The sequence below is a fragment of the Platalea leucorodia genome (assembly GCF_965183815.1).
Source record: "Platalea leucorodia genome assembly, chromosome: 4".
Classification (NCBI taxonomy): Eukaryota; Metazoa; Chordata; class Aves; order Pelecaniformes; family Threskiornithidae; genus Platalea; species Platalea leucorodia.
The window spans coordinates 75,657,099-75,681,720 of NC_138826.1; the positions used below are offsets into that span (position 1 = coordinate 75,657,099).

Consider the following 24,622-nt stretch of genomic DNA (forward strand, 5'->3'; position numbering starts at 1 on the left):
AGGAAGAGAGGGAATAAAGAAGGAAGAGATTACTCTTAAGGCTACCTCACACCATTCACTGCCTCAAGTATGAGAAGCTCATTCATTTCTCGAAGATGCGTTGTCTTCCAACTACAACTCAGCTACATGTCGGTTACTTTGAGGACTTACGTAGAAGAGTCTTTACCTTCTCTGAAGTAACACTGAAGTTGAGAGGATTCTCCAAAACAGGGCATAAATGAAAGAATGATGACATTTAATTGCATTGCAGTTCAGTTTGGGGTTTGTTTGTTTTTTTAATGATGCTAATAGTATCCCTGAAGGAGGTCAACTGAAAGTATTTCATGTAACTAGAAGAGAAAGATATATTTCATGTTAAAACATATAGCAAAGTGGGGTGACAAATAATTTAGAGGGAAAAGGAAGTTCCTTAAGCATTGAAAAGCAAATGAAGAGTAGCTTCTCCCCCATCCAAATTAAAGGCCTAACATAGCCTAAAGGATTATGGTGCAAAACTATTATTATAGTGCAAGTACGAATACTCCTCCTACCAAGTGCTGACATAAACTGCTCTGTTTTTACTGTCAGATTTTCTGATTGTTTGTTTTTAAACATGGAAGACTGTAGCAGCACAAAATGACACCACTGATACCTCAGTTGTCTTGCTTTTGCTGCTTTTCAGCAATGCATTTATTTTGATAAGGAAAATCCACACACATTAAAATCATTTTTATTTTCTGCATTTTGACACCAAAAGTGAATGTCTTACATTACAATTTTCTATAGGATGGACACAAGTTTAGCGATTTGGATTACTCAAAAAAGCAGATTAAAAGGAAAAAAACATTAATCTTAACAGAAAAAAAACCCTATTGCTTTGCTACAAATTATCATGTTTGTCCCAAAGTTCACAGAAAGTAAAGCTTCCCCATAGCTATAGTCTACACAATAATTGTACCTAGAGTAAAAAGATATTGACTATTAACTAATGTTCTCAGCTTTTTATAAGTAGCACTTAAAGAATAAGTAGTATGATTTATTGCGATCTTGTACCAAGCAATAAGACTGAACATCTGTATGCTGCAGATTTAAGCACACCAAAACGTATACATTCACTTTAAAAAAATTGTTGCTTATCACTCTTCATTGGTAGTAGTGAAGTCAGCTGCCTGCTCAACTAAGTTACACAATAGAGTGTTTCAGCATGCTTCCACTGAGAAAAATGTTCAACTGTATGAAAGTAGTATATCTCACCTTAGAAGATGAAACGGTAGCAGAAAATGCAGCAATGCCCTCTTCATACAAGAATAAAACTTCATATGGAATTTTCACGCTTTGAGAATACTTCTCTACATGAATATTCAAAGATAATCACATAAAGCTGTACTGGAAAGACCTCGCTTTTTTTAAAAAGAAAAAAGACCACTGCTAAAGGCAGAATTTAGACTACTTCAGATAACAACCTTGACCCAAAAAAGTATTTTAGTAGCAAATTATATTGATGCAATTTTTATTTTCCACGCATATTACTAATAAATAAGTTCCTCTAAGACATCTCTTGCCAATTAGATTTGTATTCAGCTCCTACAACACTGTAAGCACTAAAATGAAGGGATACATTTAAATGATGTTACGCTTAAACGGAGTTACTAATATGATACTAAGACTTTTACAGAAATGCAAACAGGTTTACAGTTACATTTAGTAAAAAGTTACAGTAAACTACAGAAAAGGTTGTCGTTGTACTCTGTCTACATCCTAAAAGAGATCAAATTCAGTTATGTTGTTACTGAAAAAATGCATACAAAAATGCATTTCCCTTTATCACCTCTGTTACGATCCTTCTCCACAATAATCTATAGAGACAAAAGTACAACTTCTCTTCTGTACAAAGGAAAAGCTTTAAAAACACAGCTTCACATTTTACTACATTTTTGCCCTTCTCAGCTTCCAAGTTCTTGCAAAAACAAATATACAGTTTCTCAAAAATGAATTTAAAGGATGTCCACATTAAAAAAATAAAGCCTACAAAAAGTTCAAAGATCTAAAAAAATGTTACTCCTATGGCAAAGTGATCTCCTACTAGTCCAAAGTCCAGAAAGTTACCGATGTCCATTTAATATTATCTTGCTTCATTTATCCAATTTATCAGGTTCCAATCACATTATTTGTAAGAAGTCCTTGAGCCAATGAGAGGGCAGAAGAGTTCTCTACAATTAAAAATAGGAGATCAAATCGGGTGTGCCTTTCAGAAAGATACTCATTTGGCACCGTCCTGAGAGACAAGACTCAGATATTTAGAGAAAGGATTTCCTTGATTAGTTTCCATAGACTGATAAACCAAAAACAAGAAGACTGAAACGACAACAAAGAGAAGAATTTTTATCCACAGGGGAATGGAGCGTTCTTTTTTTGTTGGTGGTTTCTCTGACTTAATGTCAGTTGAGGTACCATATTTTGGAGCATACTTAGAGAAACTTTCCTCCATTCTGAAGTCACTGTGCTCTATAGGCCGGCTAGCAGCTCCTTTGATTGGTCTACGGCAGCTAGCACTGTTAATTTAAAAAAAAAAAAAAATTAAAATATTGCATACTTAAAAGAGCAATCTAAGGTATACAGGAAATTTTTAGTATAATTGAAGAACTAAAAGTTATTTCTAGTGAATGCAGTACCTGAAATATCTGTCTCAAACTCCAGCATGGCTATTATTTTTATTTTTTCTATTTTTAAAGTTAATCATTCGGTGTTTGTTTGAACACCCCTTAAAAAAACTCAAAAGCCACTTTACTTCACCCTATCCACATAATCAATGGATCATAACTGGCAATAAAAGTCTAGGAAGTGTCTCTCTCTGTCTGCATCTTTAATGATCACTTATGCAGCCCCACTGGGATTTTTAAACCCAAGACTGTCCCTGGACATTAAAATATCTACTGATGGCTAAGGCAACACACAGAGCCAGAAGACAAAGCAGTAAGGGTTAAGGACTTGGCAACGTACGTGGGTTTCTTATATACAAGGAGTACACATGCATGATTTTTATTTTAAAAAGTGGCATAGACTTAACTATACTGATAGACCTCAAAACAAGAGAGAAGCAAGCTAAGTGGTAAGCAGATACGCCACAGTAGTAGTAACTGGTACCATATATTCTCCTTATGGTAAGACTTTATGCAATTTCAGTTTAAACTGAAGCTATAATAAACATGTTGGAAGCACAGGAGTTGATTTCACATCTTAACTTTTCCTCATATTCTCTAAACAGAACAAAGTTTTGTGAATTCCTTAATTATCCAGAGGGTTGCTTCAATTTTTGTTTAAATAGAAATTTGCAAAGAAAAAAATGTAACAGCCCTTCCTAGATGCCATCCTTATTCATGCTAAGGGTAATCTTTGACTACAACAGGACTGCTACTTAAAGGAAAAAATAGGGCATTCAAAAGTTCTTTTTTGCTTTCAAAAAGAAAGCGCAAATCTATGCTGGAAGATCTTTCCTTAATTTAACAGCAGACTTAAAGCAGTTGCATCTAGCCAAAAACTTAAATATTGTGAGCCATTACCACAGAGAAGCCCCTTCCAGAAGTTCCAGTAATAATTCCTACTATAGTACTATTCTGTCTTCCCACCTCCAATTTAAAGAAAGAAGAGACTGTTTTGGCTAACAAAACTATGTACATAGAACAAAAGAGCTAGGTGGTCATCTCAACTGTCATTGAGCCAGAGTGCAAAAACTGTTCCTCACAAATCTAGCAATATAATCAAAAGATACATCTCAGCCTAAACAGGTTTACAAGAACCAAGAAACAAGCCCCCGAAAACCTTAGTAATACCTAATTCCTGTAGGTGTTGATACTTCGTAAGGGAACATTTCCTTAAGAATATCCCTTTCTACTCTTCGTTCTTCTGTATGAGTTCCCTCCAGCACCTAGGAAACAAAACACAGTTATAGGCCTAACAGACCGCAAAACAAAAAGCTCCTGCATAGCTATCTCAGTGACCATAACCATGTGCAATTTGTAAGAATGAATGAGTCACCCAGTGACATTCAAGAAGTTTACTTCTTGGGTTTTAAAAGTTAGTTTAACCTTTGTTAGTGGCAGCTGTCTGGTCACTTTTGGTGTCTTAAAGTATTCGGTGCTCTCCTCAGTTTCCTTTAAGATAAAGAATACGTTGTATAAATATAATACACCTGCCAGCCAATGATGTAGATGATCAAAAAAACTTAACCATCACCTCTATCATGGCTGTGTTGAGCAGATCACAGGACTGGTTGTAGCCAACATGATTAAAAAAGTATTGATGTGGGCAATCTGTTTCTTCTTGCTGTAATAAACAATGCCACAGTACAGTAGAATACTAACTGAAAAAAACTTACGCACTCTGAAATAGAATATCAAGTTTTCCCACAGCCTTCTATTTGACAACTAAGTCTACATTGCAGTCATGTTAGAAGCAAATAAAGCAACCTATTTCATATATCTCAGACCCACTGGTAGAGTAGGCTTCACAAGTGTTAATACAAGTTTTATCTACGGTAACTACATGAAGCAATGACCTCCATTTAAATTCAGCTAAGTATTATCTTGTAATGTAAATTTCCACAATATTACAGTACTACGTTAATACGTTACATATACTACGTATACTTGCAAGTGCTTTAGACAGTTCTCCAGGATGTATATAATTTTGACAGCTTGAATAGGTTAACAGTAAAAGAAGTATTTTCTTGCTTGATAACTGACAGGAATCTACAGATGCTTTTTAAATTCAGGCTTTTGGTCTAAAGTAATCCTACTCTCTGATTCCCTAAATTAAGGTACGTTGTTGTTTTTCAGGATAGGCTGATTTACAAGATCAAAGATAGATAAGCCAATTTTGCTCTGTCTTTGAGTCATTCAAAGAATTTAAAAGGAAAAAAACCTCTACATTTTGTACAGAAAAATAGCAGCACAAGGAGAAAGAACAAATCAAAACGGGGGGGGGGGGGGGGGGGGGGGCGGGGAGAGAAAAGCAGGATCTCCACACACACACACCTCCCAAATCTGAAAGGAGAAAATAAAAATAAGTTTATATTCTCTCTTTTATGCTAGTCTGTTTTAACTGGTGCCACCTGGGCAGTGACATCCTCCACCCCTTTTGTACTAATGAGTAAGCACATACACACAAGAATCTTGTCCACAAAGAGTAAGCAAGAGCAATCTAAGTTTTAATTTATTTACTTCAGCTGTCATCAATGGTTTCTTTGGTGTTCTTCTGGGCATGTCTGAGAGTTCACTGATTGACAGTGTAGGAGCTGCATGCTTGAAATTTCCAGGCACCCTATTGACAACCTGCCGAGATTCAAAATTGTTCAAACTCAGAATCAGCCAAAATACAAAATAAAAGGGAGAAGGGGGCAGAACCAAACAACAAACCCTTTATGTGCATTGCATATGTGCATGTTAGGAATTAACTCAAGAAGGTTATGTAACAGATACCCTGAAATAAGCACAGGAAACACATTGCTTATCATTCCAAGTAGTTTCTTTTAAGCCATTTAGAAACATAAAGGCTATTTAGTTCGCAAGAAAAGCCAAACTTAAAAGCAGATATTCTGCATGTACTTAAATAAAGATCTGAGCTTTTAAAGCGGTTCTTCTCAACCCTCCCCCAAAAAAGACATTAGATGGGACCTAGGTGTCTATCTAGTCCCATCTCAAAGCGAACAGCATTAGGTACTAATACAGATACTGAATATATGGTTTCAAAGACTACTGAATAGAAGAGCCTTTTAAGGAAAGTAAGACTATCTGTTCAAAACAGAATGATTCTGTCAGTAAAGATATATTACAGAAGAATACCACTTGCATGATTTATTAAACATATTTACTAAGCATATTTACTAGGGTCTCGTTGCTTGCAGTCAATATAGTTTCAGCTATGGGAGTACTCTCTGTTAATACAGCATCATCTACAGGCAACTGTGCTGTAGCTTCCACCTGTTTGTTTAAAACAAACAAAAGAAAACAATTGAATAAAATAGCCACTGGGACCCTAACAGTGAGAAAAAAAAGCTTGTCTAATTATAATAAGCCTCTCATCACCCTTTTCCTTGGTGTTCTTCTTGACACTCTTGTAGACTCCCTAGAAAATGCCTGCAGAGGTCCACTTTTTGAAGATCCACTTGTCCAGACAGTCTCAGTAACTCCATCTTGAGAATAGGTCTATTTAAGCATCAAACACATGATCAAATACATGAAAGCCAGCTCTCAACATTGAATACCCACAACCAAAAGCCAGAATAGCATGCAAACTCCAGAAGCAGCGTCTACAATCCAAAAAAACTTTTGAATCCGAATACATTCAGTAATGAATAGCTAGCTAGATTAGTAGCATCGACCACAATACTTACGTTAGAGCATATTATTTTTCAAATACAGAGCTGACTAGACAATGCCCAACAGTAAAAACTGATAATCTGCTCACTGCAATAGCGTGAAATAACTAATGCCACAAGTAGTTACAGCAAGTCATGGACAGCAGATAAGCTAGTTTTCAGGCCCATTACCTGCCTACACATAAAATATTAATCTATAAGCATAAGCAGAAAGCATCACCTTGTTCTCTACCCAGACAGGGATCTATTCTCTCGAGCAGAGATGGGAATAGTTTAGGCACAGCCACCGACATTTCAACAGGAACTAATCTCCAGCCACAGGGGGCAGGGGGAGATGTTTTATAATCTTAGAAGTTTCCACATAAAGAGATGAAACTCACACAATTTTCACATACCAGTGGGTTTAAATGATCAAGCCTGACACCGATCTTTACAAATCTAAGTAACAACATGAAACACCAAACTTTTATAGCAATTAACAAACACAGATCATTCCCTATGCCTTATTTCAAGTTTTATACTGAAAGAAAACCTCCTCAAAACTAATTCCAAACGTAGACCTGGAGGGAAAGGGAGATGAGGGCCTGCTTCTTCTAAATTATATACAAGATTTTCATTTTTATTTGGTTAAGTTTGGAAATAAAAATAAAAATTATTACTTTGTTAATACTGAAATCTTTGCACATTAACACCTCATGCACTGATGTATTACCAAGTTTTTGGAAGTTAACACTCTGTGCTGATGGAAGTTATATAGACTGGTGCAATTGTCAATTACAGGTCTAACAGCAGAAATAACTTCACTGGAACAGTATTAGCCCCAAAACAACATATTAAGAGAGCAGGCAGGAAAGCATCTATTTACTGAGAAGGGGAGGAAAAAAAAAAAAAAAAAAGTCTAACAATGCCCTTATCCATTCCCACTTGTATCTTCAAAGTTACTCCAGTGAAACTAGAAGCTGAGCAGCTTTATGATTCTTAATGTAAGTTCTGTATTACAGCTGCTACATATCCAGCAGAGGGAGCACAAGTGTTTCGCTTTACTCCAAAGTCACTGAAATACTTTGAAGACCAAATGATGTATATTTATGCACAGACCTCAAGTCCAAACAGATTCAGATGTTTCAAATAGAATTGTAGATTTCAGCGTAAGTCTCCAATATTCTTTTCAATTTAAACAGACTTCTGATGAAACATCTCCCAACCCCTTTATATTCAGACACTAGCTTCTCTTCCCTATTAAGAAAAGCTTAACCCACAACCTTAATCATGGCTCCCCACCTCACACCCATACACTTTCTATTTGAGAGGTGTTCTTTACAAGCTTACAGAAAAACACTAATTTCAGAGTGGTTCCACTCAAACACATTCCACTCAAGAAAGCAGTAAGGCAATTCCCTCATCCTTCTAATGGAGAGCTCCCCTGCTGTTTGACTAGGAACTGGTATTCTTCTAATGAAAAGTTAGAAGTACTTCAGTAAATAACCGCCTCTCTCCTTAGTTCTTCGGATGCTTGTCAGTCATGTGTTTTAAGTACCAAGCTTCAAGTTTTTTCTTGTATGAAAAGACTAGGAAAAACACAGAATCTACTGCCTAAGACCCATCCAGACTTCAGCAGACAAAATTTAAAAAAAAAAAAATAAAATAAAAATTGTTGTCTACAGTTACAGTTATCCTCACTGTCAATTGAGCAGGCCTTGTCTGCTTATCCCAGAAATATCTGAACTAAATAAACCCTATTAGAATGTAATACATTTCAGTATACCAACACCCTGTATATAACCACAGAAAGTTACAATGGTGTGGTACACAAGTACTATTCAGCATGTGCTTTTAGCTGTCATATTACTCATGAGCAGTGAAGCTATAGATTATGAGTTTACCGCAGCCATCACTTACCAAGTTTTTTATTGGGCGTATGCCACATGAAATTTGTACGCCAGCAGCTGCAATGCTGCATGTTTTATTTTTAAGAAGCCCAGATATGCAGGGAGAAGTAGAAGAAGTAGAAGACCACAGCACATGCAGAATGTCACTATACAAAGTCTCAAGCAGAGAGACTAGTTCTATGTTGCTAGGAGTCCTTAACATGTAAGTTGTTCAGCCCACCTCTTTCTGTTCAGTGCCATCTACTATGAGGCCTTAGGCTCAGTTTTGAACTCTAACTCTATATTCACATACCTGTTTGCAAGGGGGCATTCAAATTAGGGTTTTCTTCCAACTTTTCCAGTTCTATGAGGAGACAATTAAGCACAAACAGCCAAGCTCAAATTCATCTAGCCCTCTACTGCTAACTGGCTGATAAGACCCATAACCCTGCTCAACCTCCCTACCCAATTTCTTTTGCACCACACTGCTTAAAGACTATCTATTTGCACTCTTTTCTTAAGAGAGCAGCAACACCCATCTGTGCCAAATGACAGACAATCCTTTCAGCTGTGTACATCTGGACTAAGACTAGTGTTGGATAGGACCCAGATGTGACTAACAAGTCTGCTCACACCACACTACCAAACAATTCAGCCCCACCACTCTTCAGAGCCTCATAATCTTTGAGCCAATGCCACACAGTGCATGACAGTCGCATATAATTCTGCAGAATCAGTATGGTCACTTAACACATCAGCTGCAAACTTAAGATCTAATTTCACAGGACGAAGGAAGAAAAAAGATAACATCTTCCCCATCTTCCACTTCTATTCTCAGCAAAATATATGACTACACACATTTGCTAACCAAAAACATTGAGTTGTTCTTGGCTTCAAGCAGCTGTAAATTTTTGTTGGTGGATTTTTTTGTTTGGTTGGTTGGGTTTTCCTTTTTTTTTTTTTTTTTTTTTTTTTTTTTTTTAAACACAGCAGTCAAGAGTTGAAAGATAAAAGGTTTAACAAGCTACACAGGTAGAGCTCCTGAAGAATTTGGCATCATTTTGAAATTAGATCATTTTTTGATTAATCAAGGGATATTCCTTTGATTAACTACTGGTAATTAAAATACGCAAGCTGCAAAATATTACATCTATACTGCACATGTAAAAGATTGCAAGACAAACTACAGTAATGACCTAATGTTATTACAGTGAAATTGGATGACAAAAAATTGAGCAAGCACTCATTGCTTGAAAATGACACAAAAAGACATCACTGTATCTCTTCCTTTTTATTCTGTACATAGGTTCCTAAAGACTCAGAAGCTTTGTTTGTTGATAGCTGAATTAAATACCTCTGTTACACTGAGGCTGACAGGGATTTGTGGGTGAATAGCAATTTAGAAAACAGTAATCCTTGAAATACAAGAACCTCAAGATTCAGATTCCCATTATAAAGACCATCATGAGCAGAAGTTGCCTGAATAAATTAAGGAATATTTTGTGTAAGTAACCTAAGCTGGGGAACAGGGTATTTAGTGACACTGTCACATCATAAGGACAGATCAGCCACCAACTACCAAATCCAGTATTCAGCCTGCAGTTTGAAAACCTGAGGTGCTTCTGTAAAATCCCTCTTTCACCAAGACAACAGAACTAATATTATTTATAAGTAAAGGACAAGACAGCATACAGCTGTATATACAGCAAGATTTAAAACTTGTTATTTATTATTTTTCTTCTTAGGAGAAGCTTTCCAACAAATTAATGTCTACTCTAGTACTGCTGCTACAAGCATATTTGAGGAAAAAATATTACATAGATAGCTAGTGCATGTGTGTACACATATACACACACTTCTATATATATAGACATATACAGAAGTACATTACTTCATGTACTATATTTAAATCACAGTCATTAAACAGATGTATTTAAAATGCATAGATACATCTATAGATATAAAACCAGATAGACAAAAATATATGTGTATATATTCTAAAAAAACCCAAAAAAAGAAAAAAAAACCCACATAATGAAAAAATAACCTTTTTCCAAACTTTTTTTTTTTTGAGAAACTGCTTCTTTTATTGAATCAAGTTGTTTACAAACATCCAACAGGATGACATCAGCCCATCTGACTTAAAAACCTGTCAGGATTCCAAAACTAAACATGTTAAGGTTGCCTATTATTTTTCTCTAAGAGGTGCTACAGCAGCTGGCAAGTCAGACAAACAGCTTTTAGCAGACCATAATTTTGAATGTTATCAGACAGGCTAAAACCAGCAACTATAGTTAGTTCACAAGATTTTCATGCTGTATTAGAAGAGGCTTTCTGAAAGAACTTTTGAAAAACAGCATAGCCCACTTAGTCAAATAGGATTATGTTAAAAGTAGTACAGTGTTTAGTGAGCACATCACCTGCAGTTAGTAGCAATTCCAGATGCCACTCAACATACCTGGTTGTGTTCAACAACTCTTCTTTGTTTGAGTGCTACTGGAGTCTTCATCCTGGCTTTCAATGGTTCTCTCTTCTCAAGCCTCAGCTCAGTCTTCGGATCTGTAACCGGTTTTAATACAACTAGTTTCTATAATACTACTAGTTGTTGTACTAGTTTAAACCAATTGTATTTTAATAAAAATTCATTTTAAGAGGCAACGTAACTCTGAGTTACCATTTCCTTAAAAAGTTGTGAGATACAGTTAAGTTTCTGCATTGAATGTAAAAGAACAAAGACTTGAAGAATAACCTTAAAAAAATATTTTTAATCACTGACCCGAGTATTTCAGTTTTGTCCTAAAAACCCTATATTTCAGATAAGCTTTGACCAATCCAGTAGTTCCATTTAGAAACTGGTATCAAGTTGCAATTCCTTTAACCAAAGTACCACTATACTATTGATTGTAGTAAGGGTAATGAAGCTTTTCAACATTGTTCAAGCTGTTAGTTTCATCTCCTTTAAAATAGGTCCTCTTATATAAAAACTCCTTTTTGATGCAGATGAAGGGTGAGTGGTTAGCACTCATCTTACCAGTAAGAGGATGTATTATCTTCTACCCCCTTTCTAAAATTCTAATAGCATTACACTAACATATTTAGAGTTTATTTATAGAAACCTTTTTTTTTTTTGGCAGGGGGGAGTGTTTGTTTGGTTTTGTTTTTTTGTAATTAGATGAAGCATATGTAAATATAAGGAGATAGCTATCAGTTGTGACTGGGCTCTTGGCTGCCCTAAAAATAAATTAATAGATCTCTAACATCCCTCCCCCCTCCAAAAGTGCAAGAGATTAAAGTTCAAAAACAAGCCCAAATATGCAAGGGAGATCCATCGAGTTCCTAGCTATATTTTGACCTGGAAGTTCTTGTAAAAACAAAACCAAACCACCCCTGAAACAAAACCACACAAAATAACCACCTTCTAACATTCCACTCAAGACACTCTTTAAAGCCTACACTGTTTTTACTTTTTGTAAGATGTATGATGGTGTGTTTTAGGTTCCACTTCCCCCACTCCTATACTTTTTTTTTTAATATAAACTTGATACTAAAACTGCAAAAACCACACCCAAGACCAATACATCAACCCACGCCAAACTAAATCCACAAGAAACAGAGCATAAAAGGGATTGAGTCATACATGAGAGACATTAAACAACATTTAAGAAGTACAGAAGTTTAATAAACAAACATTCATACACTATCCTACAGTAAAGATAACTACTGTAAGCACCATGAGACAAAATTGCATTTGCACTTAAAGATGAAGCGTAAAGAGCACTGGAACACTTCATACGCAGTTCTCCTACCTATCAGATTTACAGGTTCCAATCTGGGAAAAATGGACAAAAGGGAACAGTTTAGTAGCAAAAAGTTTCCTTTCCCAGAAGAGGCACCTGGATCACTGTGCTAGTACTGCATGATCAAGTACATGACTCACATGGTCTACAACAGTATCTTAAAGCCTCAGCTAACAGCAGGATCATGCCCTCTTTAGATATTTCTTCGACTGCAATTATTACTGATGTATAATTTGAATAGTTCACGTGCAAGTTCCACTTAAGTCTTACCTTCTTCATTGTCACTGTACTGGTCAGAATCATTATTTCCATTCTGTCTGGTGTTCTCAGCAGTTGAAGAAATTGCTGGGAGAGGCACAGGTGCCTTCGGTTCTGGACCTTGTTCCATCAGTTTCAACAGCTTTTTCTCATAAAGTTTCCTAGTAGTAGCTAGAACAAGGAAGGATACATGCTAAAGATACAGTTTTCATCTTTCCTGACTTGATTGCTGGAACTTGGCTGTTGTATATTCCTTAGGAATCTCTGAACATATGTTTTTTATTTTTAATCCATTTGTATGGCCCATATACCTCTAGGTATATAACTCTGCCTCTAAGGCTTCTAACTTTTTGGTTTAAGAGAATTCTTAAAACAAACTTAGACCTGTTAATACACTGGAAGTTACAAGCATTTATCTATGGAAAGGGAACTTACCTGCTTCTTAGACGTTTTGTTTCATATGCTGCAATACACAAGTTATGCCCTCACAAAAAAATTAGTGAGATTGATATTGCAAGGGCAATGGTTTCCAGGCAGATTCAACTATTATCCTCTTAATCGATTTACCCTGGAATTAACACCCTTTCCCCTGTAGTTTAACCTTTGCCCTGTTGGCAAATTCAGTCCAATAAGCAGCATGAAAGGCGTTGCAAGTAAGCAGAAACAACAGAACTTCCCGTTTGCTGCATCTAGCCATCAGGTTGGCTCACTTGATACCTTTGAACAGCTGTCCTCTTAGATCAAGTCTAACACATACTTCCACACCACTACTGTGCTGGCAAAAATCTATAGAGGTGACTGGTGCCTGAGCTCTTAGCTGCAGAAAAGTCTAACCTTAGACGATTTCAAGTAAGAGGAAGCCACCCTCGAAAAGAAGTGGCAGACTCTCAAAAGAAACAGAATCCATACTCTGTAAGAACTAAAGCTTTTACTTAGACCAAATTTGAACATCTTCCCAGCAGACTGCATAGGTACTTGAATTTTTCAGAAGACTCGAGTGCTATCCAAGAGGAACAGGTTGAATGGGAAGGCATACAGAAACAGCTAACAGAAAATATTACGCATAAGACTGACTGCACACAGGACTCCAGGCTCCATCACTGACACTTCCAGCCAGGAGTTCAAGAACATTCCACAGCAGGCTCAGCACACTACATGTGACCATCTTTCTTTGAAGTGCTGTGAAATCAAAGTCCCTTGCCATTAGGCTAGTGCACAATCTGAAAGGCAAGGAGCTTTGATCCCCCATCACAGGTGAGTGCCCAAGGCAGGAGATTAAGCTGGGGTCAGGACTTCTCCTGACATAGGTTAGCATGCAGGACAGAACACTAGGTTCTTGGGGCCAGAAAAAAAAATTATCGAAAGGAAAACATTACTGCGCAATACAGTGAGTAGGAAATGCTCTAGGGAAGGGGAAGTTCCATGTTCTCATTCTGCTCTCAATGCTATTAGCTTATTACGTAAGATGTATTTTCTGTTTAAGCAGGCCTCAGACCTCAACCTCTGTATCAGAAGACCTAATTACCCCAGCACTGAGCTTTAACTAACAGTTACACAGCTTCAGAACAGAAGTTGGAACATCTCCAGCTGGCCCAGAACACAAAAGGAACAAACTGTGGACTTACCTACCCTGCAATGCTTCAAGTCTTCTCAATGTAAATAGTTCAATGAAAACATCGTAAGTGGGAAGCAGGATTGTAACAGTATTGATACTAAACTTAATAAGCAACTGTATCAGAGAAGCTTAGAGTACTCAGAACAGAGGTTTAGTGAGAAATATGTTGAACAGATGAATATTTGCCAGGTCAGTTGACCTACCTACAATCGGGCCAGGATTTAGTCCATACTTCACAAGTTGCTCTTGAAGATCTTCATTACTCATTTCTGTTATATCTAGGTCATCCTTCTCCTCTGCCCTGGGTTTGTCAGTTTTCTTCGTGGCTTTCTGCGAGTGTGTGAGGGACAAACAAGAGACAGAGCGTTTCCAGTTAATACAGAACACATCTTTTTCTTCTAAGGGAACTGGAAGATATGAGAGTCCTAAACATACAAAACCAGAAAAGTAATTATATTCTCCCTATCCCTCCCACTGTAACGCCTATGTGAAACACTTCAAACATTTACACCTACTAAACAAACATACATGAGTTTCCTACTTATATAAGGAAATATCCATTACAAGCCTCCTCTATATAAAAAAAAATACCTTGCTCATTATTCTGATCCTGTGGTTTAATTTGAAGTTCAAGTATACAACAGGAAAGGATTTCTTTCTTATGACTGGAGAGGTAAGCTTCTAGCTGTTTCACCATCACTACTCTAAATTACAAACATATACGTTCCATTGGCATTTCTTCACATTTTTCTTCTACCCAGTAGGTCAATAGTTCTTTCCTCTAATGATATGGAACAAGTTCTTCAGTACCCACACCCTCTGAGCCAAGTTCCCAAAATCCCCATTCCCACTTATCCTGGTGTTCTCCGTAAGATTACATGATGTTACAAACCGAGTGCAGGAAAGGCAAAACTAGAAACACCCTTACTTTTTCAAAATCCTGCCTGTCTGCTCAGGCCGCTGCTATTGTAGCTCTAACAAATCCTAAACCCAACTCTGGCAACACTGCTTGAACAGTTGGCAACACACCACCACCACATACAGATGGTTATCAAAATAATCTGCCAAGATGCTACTCCTAAATTAGCAGTTTCCACTATATCCGAACAGAGTGATCATAACATTTGTTCAACTTGGGAAGCCTTTATTACTACAATAGACATTTCAAGCTCCAAGATCTGCAAGAGAGTGAGGAGGTAAGACAGAAAAAATATGCTTAGGATCTGCTTGCTCTCAACTAAGAAAGATCTTGATACTGCTTTTAAATAAGTCATATTTGTACCTCAAAGTTGTAGGATATAAACAGATACAACTTCTATGCTTAACATGTTTCTCAGCTTGGTTGCCCAGAGGGCCTATCTGGGTTTTCTGGTACCTACTAAAGAATAAAATTCCAAATACAAATACGTTATAACACTCGGTCACAATTAACAGGTTTTGTTCTTGTTGTCTTTAGTAAGATAGTACTAAAAGACTATAAGATGACTGACATGAGTCAACAGTATCTAGCTAGCCATTAATGCCAGTTCAATATTGGTTTGCATGCAAGCTTTGTCTTGCCTTAAGTGTCTTGATATTTAAAAGCTATAGAGGGACTGTATGAGGATTTCTCAAATATAACTGACTTCTTAATTAAATTAGATTTTCCTCTAACTCCTGGATTGTGGAAAAAAAAAAACAGCATGATGAACTTATCAGCTGTTGAAAAGCAACAGGATCTCCAAGAACTTATGCTATTTCTTAATTCTAAGAAATAGACTCCAAGCAGTCTGAAGAAAGGATAGGATCACTAAAGTGGCAGATTTGACTAGTCACAGATTTACAGCTCACTTTATCAATCATTCCATTCCTTTATCACATAAAAATCTACTTATTTTTTGAAGCAACTGAGTCTACTTACCTAGTACACAAAAAACAACCAACCTGCAGCTATAGGAGACTTGTATTTACTTTTGAATGCGTTGGTCGTAACAGTATTTCAAGTTCAAGTTAAGTATCATATTAAAAAGAACTTCATATTCAGTGCATTTTTTTCTGGACTACTGAACTGTCGAAACAATGGAAAAAAGTTCCAAAACACATGCCGCATTTTCTTGTTGGGATCTGTTTAGATTATTGACAGCTCTGGTGTTTGCACACATCACCAAGCAGGTTAACTAAGATGCTACTTCCATATTTCAGAAGAATTTTTTTTTTCCTCAAGTACCCTTTTTTTTTTTTTTTTATTACCACACATTGATACCATGAGAATAGTCAGTTTCAGCAGAGAAAAAAGGTCAGGGAGGGGCTGAAAAGTTGAAGGTAATCTGTGTTCTTCAATAATATAGCCAGGTGCATTGATTACCTTGTGTTCTGCGAGGTCTTCAACTTTTACTTTTGAATACCTATTCTCATCAAAGCAGAAGCAAATGACTTCACTCGTACAAGTAGAAAGCTGCCATGTAACCACTCACTGGAACACAAGATCAGTTCCTAGAAGCATAAGGCAGGAGAGAAGAATTTCTCTCATACATTGGCTGTGGTATGACAGCATTAACCTCAGCAAGAACATTAGCTTTAATTACCACTACTATCATAGTACACACCACTACACTTTCTGTGCATCGTCACAACTTATCCATGGGACTACCTTGTGAGACAGATCACAAGAGCTACCTTTAAAATTTATCACTGCAAATTAAAACTAAACAAAAAAAAAGAAAAAACCAAACACATCCACATTTTCCTGATCTGGTGACCATCAGTAAAATTGAAGTTGTCTTATTGTGGTACAGAGATGAAGTGCTTAAAATGAAATTGTGGCAAACACCAGGATTTGCTGAAGTAAGGTGGTGCAGCTGACCACTTTGCATGAAATGTAAATATTCTTGCAAAACTATACCCAGACCACTAAATCCTTCTGAAGATCATCTAATTCCATCCAGAGCTAGCAGTACAAAAAAAAAAAAGTTTCTACTCATTGCCATTTTCTAGAAAACAGAAGATACCAGAGGATCTGCATACCTCACTTGAGAGATTTGTTCACACCAAAGGGATGGCAATTTGGTAGTGCTGTCTGTCAGGCTCTGTTTCAGATCAACTAGGACCCAACCCTTCAAACAAGTACTGAAGTGAATTATAGGCATGGGGCTCCCACACAGCATTCTCAGTTCTAGGGCCACCGGAAAACCAGAGTGCAAGAGGAGTTTACCTCAGAGTGTCATCTCTCCACAGCAAAAAAGCTTTCACTTTCTTTCACTAATGAAAGGAGCAGAAAAATGCAAGTGATGAGAATTCAGACCTGGAAGCTATCCCTTACCTCATCTTTGGCATTCCTGCTGGACAGAAATCCAACAGCCACAGACCAGTTTATCAAACTAACTTTATGGCTACCTTTACTAGTTCTAGCACTACTCCACCAAACACAAGCATAAGTAACATCTTGAAGAAGCTATTAAATAAAATGACAACTATTGGATATCACCAAAAGAAGCATTTTCAAGTCCCAAGTTAAATGGCACCTACATTAGGATATTCAAGGACTTTAATCCCAAACAGGTGCAGCTTCATCACTAGAAGCAGAAAGGCTCAGGGCTTCTTTACTATTTCTCTGAATGAGGTTAAGACAGGCTAAGAAAGCCCAAATCACGCCAACAGAATGCTCTTTAATTCTCTGGTTTGTACAGTGTCCTCTCTGGTAAGAAATAACAGTATCTCTCTTAGGGGAAGGGAAGATAAGGAACTGCGCATGCCAAGTCTCAATAATAGACTTACACGGTGAAATACAGCAGTCTTTATTCCCCTTGCACTTTTTATTCTATCATACACAAACATTTCCTGCAGTAAATTTTTTTTTTTTTTTTAAAAACCGAGTCCTACTGAACTGTTTAACCTCAAACACCTCCAGAGAATATTTACCAAAAGCTACAGGACAGACAAAATAAACAATGAAAAGGAAATTATGCAGCAGTAATTCAGAGATCCTGATACACTCAACATCAAGAATTCTCTACCTTTTAACCTTAGTTAGTAAGTGCCAGACTTATAATTTCCAAGCCTATGTATGGTAACAGTCCTAAATTATAAGATCAGGGACTAACTAACCCTTCCACCCCCTCCTTCCTCCCAGACACTCAATCCCATGCTACTCAGTGAAGGGAACGTGCCCATTCTGAAAATGGATGAATGCCGCATAATGAAGAGTTGTTTCCAGAGAACCTGAGTAAAAATTCACAACAAAAACCGAATCAAGAAACCAAACTAACAGATGGTCTCATGGCTCAATCAAGTGAATGCTGACCTGGAGATCTGGCTTGTGTATGTGCCCCTGCTGAACAACTGACACACATTACTAAACCAAAATTACTTCAACAGGACTATTTTATTTAAATATAACCACCGTTATTACACCAGCACTCTAACAAGCATGCCTCCCTAGTTCATAAGTCTAGAACTGCAGAAAGTCTGAAGCTGCAAAACAGCATGGCAGGACCTCTCACTGCAGTGGGAATTACTCACTCACCTCACCCCTACTGCCCACAGCTGTCACTCAGACAGCAGATGAGTGCCATTTAAAAGGCCACAAAGGTGTTAATCTGTATTCTGGGTCACATTTCTACAGCACATCATAAAAAACACTGCACAGATTCTCTTCCTTCAGCAGGTAGCATATATGCTTTACATTCTCCCACCTATCCGAGCATGCAGTTTCACCTTCCACACCCCTAATTTTCATAAACTACCAGTTTTACTATTACTTTCCCATTTCCAACAGGGAAGGGGTTGAAACCATACAGTTACCTCAGCTACAGATATTATCACTACCACACCATTCTGACCATAAAGAGCTGCAGCTACCTCTCAATTTACTTAGCTACTTGATTAAAACAAACAAACAAACAAAAAACAAACCCAAACCCCATCTTTACCTGATAGGTCTCTTCTATAAACTTTCAAACAGGCCTTTTGGGTCCAGATGCTCTCATTATACCTTAATTAACAGAAGTGAGGAGGAGACAGCTGACTGATCTTTTTCAAATCACCACTTTGAAGGTAAAAAAATATCACTCAGTGTTTTAGAAGAGATTCTTCCAGGACGTGAAATGCACCAATAAGCTAAGTCATAAAACCCTACACATTCCAAGCTCCTGTTTGTCAACAGTGTCAAGATGATATTTTTGGTATGTGCTTTAAAACAACGCTCCTAAAGAGGCAAAAATGCCATTTCATAGTTATTTTTCCCTTGAGCTATCTGTCCTGATATTCAGCCCATAACTGACCAGGACCAGGAGCATCCAGATGCAGATAGTTCCCCCTGCAGTAAAAAGGTGTCTCACATACCAGCCACTGTCCTCCCACACCACTATGCTAAACAGGCATAGAAAAAAAAAAAAGTTGCTCAAAAACATTAGCAGAGCTGGAGAAGCTGGCTCTTCCAGACAATATTAACAGACTGAGGCCCAAACAAGCATGATTTTAAAAGCTTTTCCTCTCCTGGTAAAAGTACATAGTCAAAGTGAGCCCTTCCTCCCCCAGAGAAGTATTACATCTAGAGAAGTGATACTTTCAAATATTTCACAGGAAAGCTCTTTAAAAAAATATATATATATATATATATAGTTGGGCTAACATTTAATCTTACTTTGATTTAGTGAATTTTATGTATTTGACAGCATTTGAAGTTGTCTTCTACAAAGCAGACTGCATTTTATACAACAGGAGGGGGTTTTGCTGCATCAATTACAAAGCACAAAATGCCGTCGGAGTTTCACCGAGGGGAAGTAAGATCTTAGTACAGTAAAATAGTTTAATTTTTAGCTTTAGGTGCCAAAAAAATGCTCACTACCTAAAGAATTTGCTGTTTCAAAGCATGATGGTTTCAAGGCCTGAAAACAATGCAGTCAGAACAAAACCCCTGTAAGTTTTGATCTGCTCATACATGCATGTTAATCATCTGTATGTTCACTACTGTATCAGACTTAAAAAAAACAGGTCAAAATAAACCCACACAAATATGAATGAAACAGCAGCAGCATCACTATGGATGCATGACACTTGTCTCACAATACATCAACTTTACATCACTAGCATAATAAGGTTTTTATTTGTTCCAAGAGAGGTATAGATTGAATGCAGTATTGATAGAGCTGTGCTGGAAGAATGATGGATTTAAAAGACATAATTTGTAGTAGAATTAAAACTATGGAGCTTTGTCTCATTGCTGCACAGCTTTTATCAATAGAAAATGTGCACCTAAATGCATTATCAAATGCCCAGAACTTAGAAAAAAGAACACTAAAATGACAGTGTAGACAGTTTAAAATTACTAATGACTACAGCAATGTCAAAACATTAACTGTCAGTATCAAGAGACCTGGTTTAACTTTACTGTCTTTTCAATGACTGCAACACAGATATTCATAGTATATTCCCCTGAACTCGTTTCTCATGCCCATTTTAAGAAAAACACCGCTCTCCCCCCCTTCAGCATGCGTAAGTCAGCTGACAGATCAAGTAAGGTATTGATTCAAAAACAGGAGCACCCGCTACTCCCCCCCCAAACCGAGCCCCCCGCCTCACCCCCCGCCCCCTACTCGGAGGGTGCGGAGGGAGCCGCGCCCCCGGGGGCGGGGGGAGGCGGCGGCCCCGCGGCGCCCCCTGGCGGCCAGCCCGGCCCCTCACCCCGGGCTCAGCCACCAGCAAAGCCCCAGCGACCGCAAGGCCGCACCGCCCTCACTCAGCCCAATGTGGTATCCCGATTACGATCGATTTTTCACACTAAAAGCCATATTAAACAACGTATTTTGCACATCTTTGATAGCCTGTGCCCACGAAGTAAGGACAGCCTGCCTTTTGACTGTGATCCCAATCCTTTCAGAGGACTTGAGCAACCGAGACGACTGCTCACTCGGGGCACTTGGACTTCAGCAGGCAGGCACGCAAAAAGTTCAGCACTCACAACTGTTGTGTTGGTATTACTACTGAATAAGCAGAAACTTAAGAAGAAAGAGATTACATCTCTCATTTGTGTTGCTCATCTCTATTCAAAAGCACCCATTTCTTTGCTCTAAGAGTGATTCTGGCCCTTTTCTACCTCTTCCTCTATGCATCCAGCATTCATTCATTCATCCCAGCAATGGGAGCGAGTCTTCATTCCCAAATCATTCCCCAGAAAATGTGGGTTGGTGGGTTTTTTTTTTGTTTTTTTTTTTTTTAAAGAATCATATAGTATAAAGCTATATCCAAAGAAATAACAAAAATAAGGAATCGCAGAAAGCACAGTGGGACAGAACCCTCCAAAATGCAAACTTATTTAAGTGCAAGTTAATACTAGCCTTGACAGAGTCATCTGGATTGAAGAGACTTTTTCCAATTTTCAAGTTAAGCGGTATTAAAATTTTTAGTGATACAGGAAACACAGAATAGAGCAGCACAAGTTTTTTTATCCCACAGAAGATACCTTTGTAACATAGTAAGGTATTTTGGTGTTCTAGAAACATTAAGTAGTTGATTGCCTAGAAGTTTGCAACAGCTGGTTTACACCCCCCAATGTACACAAACCAATACTACAATTTCTAAGACCTGTAATGTACATAAAAACAGAACTAATAAAGCATTGCAATTTTGTTACTCAGATCTCCACCTAACAACAGAAAAGAGCCATGTTATTATACCAGTACCTGTTATAAAGCACTTTCATGCACCCAGTGCAAATTGTTTTCTGGTCCTTTTAAACATACACATAAAAGAAATACTTAAGATAAAACAATGAAGTTACACAGAGGAGTAAAAGACAGAGGTTGCTGAATCCACCTTTGTTTCCAGAGCCTACAAAATGACTTACAGGAAATATAGGATTCCTTTATTGTATTCCTCCTTCCCATAACGCCTTGCAGTCCCAGCTCCCTCCCTTTGCCTCTTCTAGTTTCTTCTCTTCCAGAGGTCTGAGTGCTTTCCCTCCTGTCCTCTCTTAATCTTACCAAGATATTACACTTTGTTTCCATACCAGAATCCCACTCCCCTGGATGTCAGACTTCTTTCCCTCTGCCTCTCCCTTCCAACTGTTTTGGGGGCAAGTCACTCTGGAGACCTGTACGTTACTCTCTTGGAAGGAGAGCAGATCAGAGAAGCACCCTTACGCCAGAATGCATTAACAGGGACAACAGCTACTTAGGCTACAAGCAGTTTCAGAACTACCTAAGTTGTACTAAGCAGACAACAAGCATACATCAACTGAGGTTTGGGGGGGGAGGGGGGGGGGGGGGGGCCGCACAATGGACCCAAATCCAAGCAACTGTCACTAAAATATTCGCTGAAGTTTTGCCAGTTATGATGATACACTGCTCTGATAGTAACACACAAGACTAGCAGAAAGAGCTAGAGCCTTCCAGACACTGTTAAGAAAAGTGTAAGAGTACCACCCATTCTGTAAACATAAAAAAAAAAAAAAAAAAAAAGTCACCCGTAATCGTTTAAACTTAAGCACTGGGGAAAGGAAAAATCAGATCTAGGAACTTCAGCAGTTATGAGACTTCCTTTCTCCTACAAGCGTGAAACACGATTCAAACTCATCCTATTTTACTCACAAGCACTTTACGAATGCTACAGGCAGACCATTATAGTCAGAGAAGTGTCTAGTTCACAGTAAAGTTTCTCCAGTGAATGCCAGTTAAGTATTTGAATTAGACAAACGTTAAAAAGAGATAAATAATTTGGTTGGAAGTCTTTTCCTCTTTTAGTTGCAGTTTTCAGTTTCTTAATTCAAGAACTGTTTGTTGGGTATTTTAAAGATTAAAGTATCAAAGACCTTCAAAGAAGTCCACTTTCCTGAACTCTCTTTACAAATGAGCTTTGAAAAACAGTATTTCAGATACTATCATTAAATACTTGTAATATCACACACATATTACAACTCCGGTAGCTGGCGATCATCATACAAGCCTTCACGCGAGACCAAACAGCTTAGAATTATGAATGAAAAGATTGCTTTCACAATATATGCAAATTTGCAGACCACTTATTAAAAATTAAAGGGGAAATCACATTTTCCAAAAGGGAAAAATTCCAAGTGGCATCAGCTTCCCCCCTCTTTCCTTACATGATAAGAGAAAGTATGTCTGAGAAAGCAAGTCACAGTGGACCGACTGAACATGCAGCAGAGGCACTTTGCTATAAAACATATGCTTAGAGGTATGAGGGAGACAGCTACATTAAGCAGACCCTCTTTACACTAAGCAGTCCACTTCACTAAACGAAACAAACAAGCTGTTCCTTCACAGCTTCATCCTTTCATCCGGAGGTATTTACACAGAGTAGCGTTGCTTCAGTACAACTGAGACAGCTGATGGCAGTCGTCTTTCTAAAGTTGCAGCCTCGTGCAGAGTTTCTCTTGCTTTATTCTTCCAACACCTAAGTATTTCACTTATGCGACCTCCCGCCAAATCAAAGTAAAGGCTTCCCAACTTGCCGGCGGGGGATGTGTCTCACGCTCCACACGCGATCGCGCAGCCCGCCCCCCCCCGGCGGCCGAACCGCTCCGGAGCCGCCGCCGCCGAGAAGCGCACACGCGGGACGCGACCCGGAGGGGAAGCCGGCGGCTGCCCGGCACCGACACGGCGGGTCCCGGCTCGCCTCCCGGGGGGGACGCCTGCAGCGCGCCCCTGCCCTGTGCCCCAGCCGACACGGACCGGCCCCGCCGGGCACGATCGCGCCCTCAGCCGAGCCGGGCCGCGCCTCAAGTGAGGCGAGGCGGAGCCGTCCCCGGCGCCAGGCGGGAGAACGCGCGGGGGGCCGCAGCGCCTCACGCCAGCCTCCGAGCCGCGGCCGGACGGACCCGTTCGGGCGGGAAAGCGGGCCCGAGGCCGCCGGGAAGCCGAGGGAGCGCGGGCGAGGGGCGGCTGTACTCACCCGCCCGGCGGCAGCGCCGCGGTTCCTGGCGCCCAGAGGCGTGGGCTCCCGCTCCTCGTCGCTGGAGAAGTCGGGCTGCGCGACGGCGGGCGGGTTGCGGGCGGTGAGGTGCTGCAGGTAGAGCTGCACATACACGTCCTTGCGCTGCTCGCCGCCCGGCAGGCTCACATTGTTAGCGATCAGCTCGCTCTTCAGCTTCTCCTTGGTCAGCACCGACGGATCCGCCAGGAACTCGGGCATCGCCGCCGGCCGCCGCCACCGCCCTCCCGGGAGAGGCACCAACAAAGCGCGGGGAGAGGGAGAGGGGGCGGGGGAGGAGGAGGGAGGGCTCGCCTGCCCCGCGCCAGGGACCCAGCTCCACAGCGGACAGGCGCGCGCACCGACCGCTTCTCCCAGCCAGCAATAAACCGCGCCCCGATTGGCGGAGAGGAGAACGAAGCGGCCCTTCTATTGGCTGCCGGGCGGAAAAGAGGAGAGGCGCGCGGGACCCACCAGCGTTAGTGCTTTGCGCGAGGGAGAGTAACGCAGTTTAAATTCGGCTCAGGCGGGAGAGGCGCGAGGGGCGGCCCTCGTGCGCGCGGGAGGGGGCGCTGCCCCCGGCGGCAGCTGCCGCCCCCGCCCTGCCCCCGCCCGCCGAGGCGGGGCCCTCGCAACGGCGCTTCTCCCTTTAACGCCACCGCCGGGGTCTTCCCGGCGTCCCCCCGCCGCCCTTTCCGCTGATAAGGAAGCGGCGGGCGGTTTTCCCCTGGCGGGAGCGCCCCGCCGGGATGGCGGTTCGGGCCCGGCCCCGTGGGGCGGGGCGGGGGGTGGCCGGCGGTTAAGGAGCTCCCCGTGACCTGCTGTG

The 24,622-nt window shown here is 39.8% G+C and overlaps 1 protein-coding gene across 5 annotated transcripts; it reads right to left on the reverse strand.

Moving 5' to 3' along the window:
* Positions 1–669: 669 nt before the first annotated feature.
* TMPO (thymopoietin) lies at positions 670–24,323 on the reverse strand. Of its 5 annotated transcripts, XM_082308649.1 has the most exons (11): positions 23,779–24,321; positions 14,097–14,223; positions 12,291–12,449; positions 10,682–10,782; positions 6,063–6,182; positions 5,862–5,957; positions 5,199–5,309; positions 4,213–4,302; positions 4,065–4,130; positions 3,810–3,904; positions 671–2,531 (listed from the first exon to the last, which is right to left on the reverse strand). In XM_082308649.1, exons 1-11 carry the CDS (start codon positions 24,016–24,018, stop codon positions 2,240–2,242), a joined length of 1,497 nt encoding a protein of 498 aa, XP_082164775.1. In that variant the 5' UTR covers positions 24,019–24,321; the 3' UTR covers positions 671–2,239. The 5 variants fall into 5 exon arrangements, with proteins under 5 accessions (XP_082164776.1, XP_082164778.1, XP_082164775.1 ...); XM_082308650.1 differs by lacking the exon at positions 6,063–6,182 and having other exon boundaries at positions 670–2,531; XM_082308652.1 differs by lacking the exons at positions 5,862–5,957; positions 6,063–6,182 and having other exon boundaries at positions 670–2,531; positions 23,779–24,323.
* Positions 24,324–24,622: the final 299 nt, after the last annotated feature.

What these genes read in the sequence shown, in the direction of transcription:
- TMPO (XM_082308649.1), bottom strand. Translation starts at nt 24,018, where the DNA reads ATGCCCGAGTTCCTGGCGGATCCGTCGGTGCTGACCAAGGAGAAGCTG. An exon ending in GAGTTGTTGAACACAACCAG is followed by an intron (nt 6,183 to 10,681) that starts GTATGTTGAGTG and finishes ATGCTTAAATAG; the next exon opens with ACCTATTCTCAAGATGGAGT. An exon ending in TCAACACCTACAGGAATTAG is followed by an intron (nt 2,532 to 3,809) that starts GTATTACTAAGG and finishes TTAAATTAACAG; the next exon opens with TGCTAGCTGCCGTAGACCAA.